General features: G+C 47.8%; 1 protein-coding gene across 1 annotated transcript in view; it reads right to left on the bottom strand.

The window, feature by feature from the left end:
• Window positions 1–962: 962 nt before the first annotated feature.
• The window catches only part of LOC142900160 (thyrotropin-releasing hormone-degrading ectoenzyme-like), a 59,306-nt gene continuing 46,780 nt past the window's right edge, over window positions 963–13,488 (bottom strand). Inside the window, exons 12-20 of the mRNA XM_076044282.1 lie at window positions 12,751–12,884; window positions 12,516–12,571; window positions 9,724–9,871; window positions 9,480–9,571; window positions 8,831–8,938; window positions 7,140–7,307; window positions 6,196–6,336; window positions 5,447–5,528; window positions 963–3,280 (exon numbers count right to left, since the gene is read on the bottom strand). Coding sequence (XP_075900397.1) covers window positions 3,137–3,280; window positions 5,447–5,528; window positions 6,196–6,336; window positions 7,140–7,307; window positions 8,831–8,938; window positions 9,480–9,571; window positions 9,724–9,871; window positions 12,516–12,571; window positions 12,751–12,884 — 1,073 coding nt within the window. The 3' untranslated portion in view covers window positions 963–3,136. The remainder of the gene's footprint in view (window positions 3,281–5,446; window positions 5,529–6,195; window positions 6,337–7,139; window positions 7,308–8,830; window positions 8,939–9,479; window positions 9,572–9,723; window positions 9,872–12,515; window positions 12,572–12,750; window positions 12,885–13,488) is intronic.

Below are 13,488 nucleotides of genomic sequence, written 5' to 3' on the forward strand. Positions count from 1 at the left end.
GCTTCTTTCCGTTGAAATGGTGGCGCTTTCAATAATAATAATAAAAAACAAGAGCTCAGTATCTTTGGGCTCAACTTCCTGTTTCCTGCTGAAAGAGCAGCAATTGGACGGCGCCGTCGACCAATCGGGACGCTGCAGCGTTTTATTCTTCAGCTGCTGGACTGCGACGGATTACAGCCACTTATCAGAAAATGAATTATGCTGTGTGTGTGTGTGTTATCTAAAATGAGATTCCAGTGGAGGAACATTTGGAATAATAATAAAAGTGCTGCTGTCCGTCTCATCCGGCCTCGTCTTCCTCTCCCCCCTCCTCTATCTCTCCGTCCATCCCTCTGTTCTTTCATCTCCTTTCTTCCCTCCTTCCTTCCCTCTCTCCTCTCTGTTCTCCCTCCTGTCACTCCTTCTTCCCCTCTGCCTCCTCTGCTTTCCTCCTTTAGCTCCGCCTCCTCTCCCCTCTTTATCTACAGTGACATCACAAACTCCCCCCCCCACTGCTCCACTCGTCCCTCCCCCCTCTCTCTCTCCTCCCCAGCAGCCATTAATCACTCTCTCTCTCTCTCTCTCTCTCTCTCACACACACACACACACAAGTCTATCTGCGCTCAGGTATTTCCCATGATACCCGCAGAGGAAAAACAGTGCACTCATTCATCACCGAGGATGAAGTTTGTGTACACACACACACACACCTGTCTTGTTAGAAACTGATGTGAAAACCGCTCTGACCTTTGACCTCTGACCATCAACCAGCAGCTCAAAACTAAACGTGAAGATCTTTTCGATCAAACGTGTGTGTTGTAAGAATCCAAACCGCCGTTCCTCACTTGTGTCACTCGGGGTCATCCCGACCGCGACAAGCCCCGCCTCCTCCGCCGCCCAATCAGCATTCAGTCAAAGGTGAGAGACATAAAACAACAATGATAATGTGAGCGATGGTCCGACACAAAGAGACGAGCCGCAGGTCCGGGTTCACCACTTTAATACCATCCAATCAAAACACAGGAAACCACAGCAGTGCAAACAGGAAGTAGGGGGAGACTCGCGTTGCGTTTTTTTTTCTTCTTTTTGTAGTTTTTTTCGTCAGGGTCGCGACCTCGTTGTTGCAGTTTTTTTTTTCCTTGACCGCATTTCATTTGAGATATTCCACGTGTTACGGGTTACAGTGCGTGCGTGGGGGAGGGGGCGGGGCTAGTTCCTATTGAGCCAGCTGGTTGGTTGGTTGACAGAGGCCACGTCCACATCGAAGATGGTGTGCATGGTGGCCACAGGGGGGGCGGCAGTGGGCCAAATGTCTTCCTTTTCAGCCGGTGCTCAGAGGAGACGGGGTTCGGCCACTAGGTGGCGGCAAATGGTGCGTTTTTAACCCTGTGAAACCACAAGGGGTCACTGCAGAGCGGTGGGCGTGGCCTCGTGAGCAACGCCAACGGTTTCATTCCACCAATCAGTCAGTCAGTTGACTCACTGCCACCTCGTCAGCGCCACCTGCTGTTCCTTCATCTCACACACACACATACTCACACACGCGCACACACACACACACACACACACACACACCACTGGACACACAGATTAGAAGCAGGCAGGCCCATTAAATTCATATATGGCTCAATTATTAACAGCAAAAACAACAACAAAAAAAAAATCTCCCAGAGTTCCATTGGGTCCGAGGTTTTCAGGAGGAGGTGGTTTCAGTTCAGGGAAGCGTTTGTGTCCCAGTGACGCTGAGAGAAAAAAAAATGAAAATCATAAAAATTGCGTCCGTCCGTCTCACTGAAAGTCCAACATGATGCTGATTCTCGTCTTTCACCGATCGTTCCGGGAAAACATTGAAAAAAAAAAAAAAAAATCCATCAGCTCAATGAAAAAAAAAACGGTCCAATCAGATCCTGCCAAGTCCCACACTTCCTGCAGTGTGCAGTTCCTGTGGCGTGCCACCGTGTGGAGCCATTTCTCCACGGACAACAAATGGTACGTTTTCGTGAAAAAACACAACTTCCACTTCAAAGTCCCGAAACGTCAAAAAAAAAAAAAGAAAAAAAGTCCCGACTGGCGTAAAAACATGGTGGTCTGTCACTTCCTGTTTTGCTCCGACCGCAAGTCCACAGACTGGTGGGAGGGTAGGGGGGGCGAATGGGAGAGACTCGAAGCGAAATCATGATTGGTTGAAAATCTCATCTGCTGCTTTCGAAATAAAAAAAAAAATAATAATAATATATATTTATATATTTGTATAGTTGTGCTTTGAGAAACAACAGAAAGTTGTTGAGGTTTTTGAATCCCAGTCGTCATGGCAACAGATCAGCGACGCCCCCCAGCAGACAGCGATTTCATTAGCCGAGATATTTTGGAAGGTTGGACTGCGTTTGTGCGACATTATTCAAAGCGTCTTTACGAAGTTTCCGAGAAAGAAAATCACAAAAATAAAAAATTATATATCAGAGAAAATATTTTCTCAAAAATAAAAATGAGCAGTTTGGAAACATTCAGCAGTGAATTTCACACCACTCGCGGCGAGTTTGAACTTCCTGTTGTGACTTCCTGTCTGAAGAGCTGGAAGCGAGAGTCGACGAGTCTGAATGAGTCCGAACGAGTCTCGTGAGCCTCGGATCAGACGAACGAGGTCACAACTCAGAGTGACCTTTACACTTTGCAAATTGTTTTAAATGTTTTAGGTCCAGTATTGAATTCAATTTCCTGACTGAGAATCGAACAATAAAGCCTGAAATATTTGAGAAAAAAACCCTACAATTTCTGTATAATTTTAGGATTTTTTGGGGGGATAAATTTTGGATATTTCGCAAGTTTGCGAAAAATGTTGATTTCTATCAAAAAAAAACCTAAAAATTCACCATTGTTGTTTCCAAAATGGCCACCGACCACTTTTATTCTGTGAAGGCGTGAAAATTAAGGATAAAATTAATTAATAATTATTATTATTATTATTATTATTATTATTATTAATAATAATAATAATAATAATAATAATGATAATAATAAATCTAAATTTTCTGAAAGAAAATTTATAATAAAAAAACAAAACACAAAAAAACAAAAAACAAAACAAAAGTGTTAGTTTCACCCGCTTCTGCCGTTGCCTCGATTAGCCTTAGCTCCAGCTAGCTGGTGGGCGGGGCCTTCAGGCGCTCTGGGGTTTGCGCAGCCACTGGAAGACACTGCGGCGGTGGAGGCGGTGCCAGCGCACGTTGCCCTCCACCATCTCCACAGCCCTTGGCAGCGCCGGGACCGCCCCCACACCGCTCACCTGGATGAAGTCCTTCAGCTGGGGGGTGGGGAGGGGGGTTGGAGGGAGAGAGAGAAGACATCAGGACAATTAGGAAGAACAGAAACTGTTGGAGACACCTGGGACTGTGTCTCAATTCAGGGGCTGCATCCTTCGAAGCACGCATTTGAAAGGAAGTTGCGTCATAGCACTGCGCGAAGGCTTGTCCCAATTCCCAAAAGTCCTTAGGACGCTCCAAATGCGTACTCGGAATGCGCCCCAGTTATAGCCGATTCCAATCCTTTGCGTCCTTCTGTATCCCAGGATGCTTTGCGAGCTGCTGCAAAGTATCCTGGGATCCTGGGAAGTCAGCTGAAATTAGCGGCATGTACTGGCAAAGACACAAAGTATAAATTTAAGTATTGAAATTTCACATAAAATATCCAGTTGTTAACGTAGGGTTTTTTACTTATTTGAACATCCAACGGCAGCGTTAGATGGCGAACCAATGGTTAGCTTGATGCTATGAAAACGTCACTTCCGGGGTTGGCCAGCAGGAGGGAACGGCAGTGACGCCACCAGGAAATACGCCGCAGGCTAGACCGTCCCGTGTGGTTACCAGGGAGGCGGGGTTTGGGTCCGTCCTTCTCGGCCAGGTCCTTGGGAGGACGCTTCCTTTGAAGGACGCAGGCCCTGAATTGAGACACAGCCCTGGCGGCCAATCACTGGCACTTCTTCAGGGAACGTCCAGCGCTTAAAGAATAAAATCTAAAATCGGGCCGCAGGTTGCCCAAGCCTGGGTAAACTGGACAGACCGTCAACAAATACTAGGAGACAAATCTAACACCAATCTGACTGTGTTTCCACATTTCACTCTGAGGAATTTAGGGATCGCCAGGCCGGACGAAGTGATGAAGATCTATTTGACGTCTTGATATACAGTATGATGGGAACCGCTGGTATAGCGGCTCCTCCAGGGCAGTGGTTGAGCCCTGAGCCTCCCACCACATTGGAGTGGATCAGCAGATGACTTTGACCCGCTGGAGGAGACCGACCGCCTCCCTGTACCTTCACAAAGGCTTCTTTTATTAAATGCTGGACTGAGAGGCTTGGATGTGTTCCAGCCCGACTAATGGATGATTTCAAAGGTTGTTCCCCCCCGCGATGCTCCTTTCATTTTCTACTGTCAGATGCCCCCCCCCCCAGTGAGCCTGACCAGTTTGTCTGTATTGCTCATCCAGTGTGTTCTGTCAAAACTCAGTGACGGGCCTCCATCCTTTCTTTTCACTTATTCATATACAGTATATCCGTCTTTCCCTCGGTGTCACACGTGTTCTGAAAGTAACACAGCTGATTTTTTTTTGTATTTTGTTGAAGTTGTTTTGTTAAAAGAAAAAAAAATATTTTCAGAGGAAAAATTTTGACTGTGTGATTGTCTGAATGCAAACGCTGCATTCTAATGCCCCCCCCCAAATAAAAAAAATATATATATAAAAAAAAAGAAAACAGAGAAAGGAGAGCAAATACAGAAGCATCAAAGCGTTTCTTTTGTCCAAATGTTCCTGTGCGACGTTGAAACTTTAAAAGAACTTGAAAGGAAGTAGAAGAAAAAAATAATAAAAATAAAAATGTTTTTTTTTGTTAAGGCAAAGTTTTCTCTTTTGAGCTTTTAATTTTTAAAGGAGGAACTTTTGTTAAAAGGCTCCAGAGGGGGGAGGGGGGGGGGAATGAAAGAGGGCGAATCAAAGCGGAGCCTCGTGCTGAAGGACGGCCGTTCATCAACGTCACCTGACAGTCGCTGTGTTTGAAAAAAATAAAAATAAAAATCATCTCGACTCGTCCGCTACTCTGAGAATTCCGGACTTTTCCCGCAGCTTCCTTCAGTTTCCTGCAGTGCAACCAAGCCCACCGTCGTCCTGCTCCTCCTCCTCCTCCTCCTCCTCCTTTTTGGATTTAAATTAAATCGATTTTTTTTTCTTTTTTTCTTTCTACTTTTTCTTTCAATGCGTTCTCCTCGCACCTCACTTCTTTGTTTGGGCGGCTCGGCCGCGTTATGAAAGAAAAAAAATGGATCGGCGGCGGGAGTAAAAAACAAATCGATTCCAACCCGGCGGCGGTGAAAATTGAGTTTTGGAGGAAGCGGCAGGACGAGTGGGAAAACAAGCGGCGTAGAATCGAGCCGTCACGCGATAGGGTTCTGGGGTTCTGGGGTTCTGTTGTTTTTACCTCCTGCAGCTCCCTCTCCGTGTTGAGGAACTCCGTCACACCGCTGATCAGCTTGGAGTTCATGAAGAGAGCCTCGCCGTAGCTGGAGGGGGCGGGGCAGAGTAGAGAAGGGGGCGGGGTCAGACAGGAAATGTGGCGGTCGCGGACTCACTTTTTCTAAGCGTAGATTTTATCGAATGTAGATTAAAAAAAAAAAAAAAAAATCCACAATAACTGTAAATTTCTCATGCAGATTGCAATAGAAACTATTTAGCAGAGCATGTAGCACATTCAAACGTCTGATATGTAAACATCTTGCTTTTTTTTCTGTACATACTTACAAATATTTTATTTTTCTCTAAATCTTCACTTAATATAATTCTTGACCTTTTGCACTGTGGCCAATTTCTTTTTTGTTGCTGCTGTAATTATGCAAATTTCCCCATCGTGGGATCAATAAAGGTCTTCGTCTTCTTCTTCTTCTTCTTCTAAACGTCGCTGACTTTAAAATGCAAATACATTCATTTCATACTTGGAGGTGCTGCTGTGATCACCTCAACAGTTTGGTCAGCAGTGGACCTGGTGGCTGGAGCCATGACTGTTGAGATGTTGGTTATTCATTTATCTGACTTAGTTTGGTGAAAATCTTCACCGCCTCAATGTGCAACTATTGTGATGTCTTGTGCTGTGTGCTTCAGTCCAGGAAGACCAGAGTGTCTCCATGTGGTGAGAACTCTGATGAAATCCAACCAATAAATGAAGACACTGACCGAGCGTTGAGCACCTCCCACTTCTCCCGGAAGTAGCGCCAGGCTAAGCTCCGCCCCTGTGGGTTGCGGCCCACGTGGATGATGACGTCGATCACGTCCTGCTGCGGCACCAGGTCGGAGGTCAGCGACAGGTTCAGCAGCCTGGGAGACGACGAGGAGAAAAAGATAAAGCTGCTAACCCTGGTGCTAGCATGCTAGGTTCTCTTCAATGGTGGTTAATGGCAGAATATCTTGGTTAGCTAAGCGTGGAGCTTCAAAAATGAGTGTGGACAGCGAACAAAGTCTGATTTAGCATAGGTTTGTGTTGACATGCTAATAGTAGCTTTAGCTTAACTCCGTACTTCATCTCAACCAGGAAATGAATTGGACATTTGCAGCTTGTTTTTCTTCCCTCAGCCAGAGCTCGGCTGACTTCCTGTCATCGCCGGCCAATCAATCGGACCAAATTAAGACGGCAGCACAACGCCTCAGCGCTAACGAGCCACGGCTAACATGTGGGAGTGAATTTTGCTACGTTTCACTGCACGTTAAAACTCAAAGTTTCAGGACAAAAACCTGAAAAGAACAAATTGTCTCCATTTTGAATGACACACAGAGAAATAATACAAGCAGTAGGTTCATAAAAACCATTTGGCTTGAAGTTTGAAACTAAGTTGGACTTTGCAACTTAGTTTGAGGTGACCGGGCCTTTTCTGCTTCATGCTGTGTTCTATATTTAGTGCAACGATACAGGTGTATATGTACTTAGACTGATTACATTCGACATTATTTGATCAAATGTAAAGTTGTCTGACGTGTGTGTTTTGTTGTTTGTGTTCTCATTAAAATTGTGGGTCTTTGTTTGGTTGAAGTCTTGTGTTGTTGTGTCTGGGATGGGGAAATTGAAGTGAATGATTTAAAATAAATAACAAAAAAAGAAGCAGGTGGCGGCTAACGGCTAGCACCTGTTGAGCAGGAAGATGTTGTCGGAGCAGGTGAGCGCCTCCAGCAGGACCTTCTTCTCGGAGACGGCGCTGGACGAGTGGAACTTCATCCAGATGAACTCCCACACGTCCTCGTCCATCAGGCTGACGCCGGTGCAGTAGACGATGTCCCGGATGTTGGGAGGAATCCTGCAGCGACAGCGGCGGCAGCAGCAGTTAACAATTTGAGCCGTCCCTCCACTCCGCCCCTCCCACCACCACCACGGCAGCCTTTATCACTTTAATACATCTCTACATTTATTTTACTGGCAGCAGGTGATGAAACCCTGATGGGACGTGTGCGGGAGACAAAGTGTCTCGCTGACCTCCGTCTCAACACGCTCTCGTCCGCCGCCGCTGTAAAAGGAAATAAAAAGGCGTGCATAAAGACGAGCAAGACTTCCTGATGGGGCCGTTAAAAGCCTCGCTGGCAGCTGCAGCGGCCGGAAGCACGGGTTGGACCACCTCCCTCGCCGCTCTACACAGAGCGGAGTGCAGCTCCGTCGGCCAGGAACGGAGTCCGGTTTAATCGTCTTGTCACGAGAGGGCAGCGTTTCACTCCAGTCACAGCCATAGAAGGAGCGGGCTAGCTGGCCAGCTGGCCAGCGAGCTAGCAGGCTAGGAGGCTAACAGTCGAGCGGGCTAGCAGGCTAGGAGGCTAGCAGGAATCACGACACGGTTAAAAAAAATGAACATTAGCCCTTAGTAATAACTGGCTAAACTAGCTAGGCTAATGAGCTAGCTGGTAGGATCTGCTGCAGGGGTTGGGGGGCGGGGCTTAAGATGGAGAATAGAAAGAAAAAAAGCGGAAAAAAGTCCCAGCTGGTTACTGGCCTGAATCATCTGCAATGCAACAGAGGTGAAGGTGTGTGTGAGTGTGTGTGTGTGTGTGTGTGCATGCGTGCGTGTACTTGACCTAAATTGTCAGCAAACTGAAACGGAAAAACTTTTTCTGAGGATACAGTGAGCTCAGCTGGCAGCGAAGTGTGTCTGTGTGTGCGTGCGCATGCGCGCGCGTGTGTATGTGTGTGTATGTGTGTGTCTAGGGTGAATGATGCAGGGACAATTACATCATTCACCGACCTGAGAAATCATTTTAGAGATGCTCCACTTAAGGGCAGACCTCAAAGCTGACACACACACACACACACACACACACACACACACAGTGTGAGTGCTGACTCGGTATGTGCCACACTGCACACGCTCGGCTGCGTCAGTGTTTGGTCATGTGACTCCTGCAGGTCGGTCGAACTGTCGGCGGAGGATTCTTTTGTTTTCACTCTCGCTGCTGCAGCGAGAAAAAGAAACTTCCAGATGGCTGCAGAGTGTGTGTGTGTGTGAGTGTGTGTGTTAGCTCCGCCCCCTCCCTCACCGCTGTGCTGACAGTAAAACACGTTGCCGACCATCTGCTCCGTCTGTCTGTCAGAGCTCTGCGCCGCCGTGGCGTGACAGGGTGGAGGCCCCACCCCCTTTCAGCCCCGCCCCCACCCACATAAACAGCAACAGCGGCCTGACTGACAGAAAAGTCTGAAAAAAGTCCAGAGAGAGTCTGCTGAAGACAGACCAAGAGCCCACTAGTGGCTGGCAGCAGTAGCCCTGCTAAGCCCCGCCCCCTGTGTGTGTGTGTGTGTGTGTGTGTGTGTGTGTGTGTGTGTGTGTGTGTGTGTTACCGGTTCTTGTTGCTGGAGATCCAGTCAGAGATGTAGACGACGGCCTGACGGTGGCACTGCTTGTTCCCAAAGCTACACGCTAGCATGATTAGCTCCCTCTGAAGCTCCCTGACGGACACATAGGAGCCTTAGCATGAGCCATTAGCATGAGCATGTTAGCACGAGCACATTAACGTTAAAACCTGTGTGTTTCCCCAGGAACCCCCCCCCCCACTGCAGCTTAGCTTTAGCTTAGCCGCTGTGTCGGGAGCTCTGGGGTGAACCGGGTGAACGGCTAGCGTGAAAAAAGGCGGAGCTTCCTCTAAGGTTGGGAGGCTCTGATTGGCTACCTGACTCCGAGCAAAGCTAGTCATCAGCAGAGACGGGACAGACAAATGTGATTCATATTTTGGCAGGTTAAATATTCACAAACAAAACAAACGCACATTTTTCACATTCATGAAGAAATCAAATAAAACATTTTTAAGTAAGTAAAAAAATGATAATTACAGGCCATCAGAATTTTAAAATCAATTACATTTTGTTTAAATTTGTTTTGATGTTCAACAAAGTTGAAAAAGCAATGTTATCTGATTTGGATAATAGCAGGTGCCACGGTGTGCATGCATGTGTGAGAGTGCATGTGTGTGTGTGTGTGTGTGTTACACACTGGGTCTGGTAGGACGTCTGCAGGACGTTTCCCTCATTTGTGGGCCAGCCCATCTGATGGTAGCGAGCCGCAACCTGCTTCAGCACGTAGTCCTGTTCACACACACACACACACACACACACACACACACACACACACACACACAAACACACCATCATCAATTAGCAGCCAGACAACGGGGTGAAAGTCCCCCCTGCCCCTCGTGTGTGTGTGTGTGTGTGTGTGTGTGTGTGTGTGTGCTCACACTGAAGAGGCTGTAGTCGTCGGTGCGGTCCAGCAGCTTGTCCAGCTGGTAGAGAGCCCGACTGGCTGAGTGCCATGGCAGGAAGGACGTCTCCTCCGGCAGGTAGCCAATCAGCTGCAAGGGGACCGACTGGGGGAGGTACCCCGCCCTGGGGGGGAGGGAGGGGGTCATCAATATCTATTCATCAATATTAATCTATTGTCTATTTTAGATTCTCATTTTACAAATACGCATATATGTATATATATGCGTATATGTGTACACAAATATGTGTGTCCATCCATACATTTATATATACACACACACATATGTATATTCAGAATACTGTATGTGTGTAAATATATATATGCAAATATATATGTAAGTATATATATGTACACACACATATATATATATATACATATATGTACATATATATATATACACACACACACACACACACACACACACACACACACACACACACACATATGTATATATAAATGTGTGTGTGTGTGTGTGCGTGCGTGTGTGTGTGTGTGCTGGGTTTCTGCGTCGACCTTTAGCCCCGCCCACTGCCGCTGAATGCCAAGTCGAGGGGGCGGGGCCTGGTGGTTTTTATTGGTTTTCTTGTTGTTTGACAGCAGCGCCAGAACTGGGGGGGAAATTCTTTATGAGTTGAGCCCTGACCTTTGACCTTTAGCGCCGCCACTCAGGGTGATTGGCGGCGAAGGATTTAACGCTGCGGCTGCCGCTCAACTCATTGTGGTGTGTGTGTGTTTGTAAATGTGTGTGTGTTTGTGAGTGTGTGTGTGTGTGTGTTTGCAGAGACTCTCAGCTGATAAAACTCCTCTCCACTTGTTCCTCAAATTTCCATAATCTGCTCGCCATCCCGGGCCGCCGACCTCCACGCTGCTTATCTCCGCTCCCATCATGCACCTGGGCTCCTGGGACATTAGCATAATCCGCTGGGCGGCGTGCCCAACTCACTTCCTGTTTAGCGCCCAGAGACGCAGCAGCGGCGGCGGCGGCTTGTTTGTTTGTTTGTTTGTCAGCGTTTATTTTTTTCACATCCCGGTTTATTTTTTATTTTTTCTAATTATTTTTGACGAGTTTTTCGCTCAAACTTTTTATCTCTGTCACGGCTGAACCCACAGCAAAAAACAAACATTTCAACCTTTTAACGTTGGAGTAAATGACAAAGATTCGGGATTTTTCATTAACAAACACGAGTGAGTTTTTGCGTGCGTGCGTGCGCGTCGGCTCCCAGTTTCAACAAGCTCATTAACTCGTTAACTTCGTTAAGGGCCACTTAATTGTTTGTCCATTAGCCATTAGCATGGCTCAGTGGAGAGCTAACGAGCGAATGCCACAGTCGCGCACACACACACGGAAGGGTGACATCCGTCACTGTTTAAGCCCACACTGAGCAACACGGGACATTTATTACTGCTAAACTGGTCACACACACACACACACACACACACACACACACACACACACAGTAGGTGTTTAACACTGCAGCTCAGTGTCACTTGGACAAAGCCTCCTGTTAGCGGCGATTAGCCGTTAGCCTGCAGCGGGTACGGCCAATCAGAGAGCCCCGTCTCACTTCATCTGAGGCCACTCGGGCGTCTCGACCAATCAATGTTCAGCGGCGAGGTTCGGCCTTCCCAGCAGGCAGTGTGGCGCTAGAGCAGTTAGCCACTTAGCTCGTTTGAACGTCTAGCGGTCAGCCTGGATACCTGCAGAATCAAAACTCACCAGTAGGGGGCAGCGGGGAGGTGGTGGTGCATTCAGGCTCCGTGGTTTTCTTACATCACATGAGCAGATGGTGTGAAGGCTGCTGCTGATGTTACTAAGGGACAGGGAGGGGTTTAACCAGGGAACCTGGTGGGCCGGAGCCAAGAACCAGGACCAGGACCAGGACCAGGACCAGGACCAGGACCAGGACCAGAACCAGAACCAGAACCAGAACTAGGACCAGGACCGGGATCCAGGACCAGAACCAGGAGTGGGCGCAGGGCTTGTGGCCATGAAGTGGGCGGAGCCAAGCTGTCAAACAACAGTGCTGCTTGTCAGTACGGAACCGTCTGAAGAGGAAAAAGCAGCTGCTGCCAGGTGGCGCCGTTAATCCCTGAGTCACCCAGCGGAACCCATCTGCCCACACACACACACACACACACACACCAGCACGCCGTGTTCCACAAACAGCCGCCTCTGACCGACCAACAGTGTGTCCCTGGCCGGGAGAGAGAGAGAGAGAGCGAGAGAGAGATGGAAAGCTCCGCCTCCTCACCGCTGTCAGTCCAGGAGCAGACACACACCAAAACAATGAGCCGCTCAAACACCAGGACCAGCACGGTGACAGAGACCTGCACCTGTGTGTGTGTGTGTGGATGTGTGTGTGTGTGTGTGTGTGTGTGTGTGTGTGTGTGTGTGTGTGTGTGTGTGTGTGGTGGCATCATTGCTCAGCCAAACAGCGCAAAGATTAAAACGAATTGTAAGCTACAAATCACCAAATCATATTTAATAATAGTAATACTAGCACTACTTCTACTACTAATAATAATGATGAGGATAATAACTTCAATAAGACAATAACAGAATTTAGGGTTTCCTGCAGTCCAATGTTGCACCAGCAGGGTGTGCTGTCCCTCAGCGATGTACCACCACGTATGCAGAAATTTTTTTTTTTCCTTTTGAATTTTTTTTTTACGGCAGAGAGAAAAAACACCAGGCAGCAGTCACAGCCTCACGCTAACGACTTAGCGTGGCTAGCTGGAGCTAAAGCATGAGTGGGCGGGGCTTACCTGGCCAGGTTGAAGGCATCGTCGATGAGTCCGGCTCGGTTTCCAACAGAGATGATCTGAGTCCAGGAGGGAGGAGAAGAGGAAGAAGGAGGAGAAGAAGGAGGAGAAGAAGGAGAAAAATTTAAAAAACAAAAACAGGAAGCAGGTTGTTTGAGTGAGAGGGGAGGAACCGCGAAGTGAGCAGGAAGCGACAGGAAGTGAGCAGGAAGTGACAGGAAGTGCGCGGCAGCCCGACCTGGTGGCCGCTGTGCAGCTGCTGGATGAGCAGCTTCCAGTTGTGGAGGTCGTAGTTCACCCGGAAGTAGCCCGTCTGGTTGATGTTGCCCAGCAACCAGGAGCGCTCGTCCATCCGACCAATCCGGTGGGTTTCTGGGAGGAGAGAGGGGGGGGGGGGGGGTTAGAATGACTCAGTGGTTCCATCAAACACGGAAAAAGATGACAGGGCCGCCAAACTTCTCATCAGTTTAAAGGTCGACTGCTGTATGAAATCACGTTAAAGATCTTCAAGTCCCCAACACGTGGATCCGAAGGACGCAGCCGGGAACGCCTTCAAAATGGGCAGAATAACAATAATGACAATAAAATAATTCAATGTACATTTAAAGCAAAACTGGGGAGATACTCTGGAAGAAGCAAAAGTTTCAGGTGTGCAGACCGACAGACCGACAGACAGACAGGACCATTATTTTCCTGACGAAATGTCTGAGGGGAGGAGTTCTTTTTCTCTTTTCTTCTACAGAAACTGGCTGAAGAGAGAAAAATAAAACAAAAAAACAAAACAAAACAAAAAAAAAATCCCTGAGCCGCAGATTTATAATCCACCATGTGAACCTTTAAGCCCATTAGAGAGCGAGACTCTCTGCTGATAACCACATCATTACATCGTCTCGCTCGTTAACGCTGGTGACGACTCGTTATCCTGACTCGTTAAAAAGAGAGAGAGAGAGAGGGAGGGAGGGAGGGAGAGAGAGAG

Source organism: Nelusetta ayraudi, unplaced genomic scaffold, assembly GCF_046127955.1.
Source record: "Nelusetta ayraudi isolate G7.1 ecotype Tasmania unplaced genomic scaffold, CSIRO-AGI_Nayr_v1 ptg000079l, whole genome shotgun sequence".
NCBI lineage: Eukaryota > Metazoa > Chordata > Actinopteri > Tetraodontiformes > Monacanthidae > Nelusetta > Nelusetta ayraudi.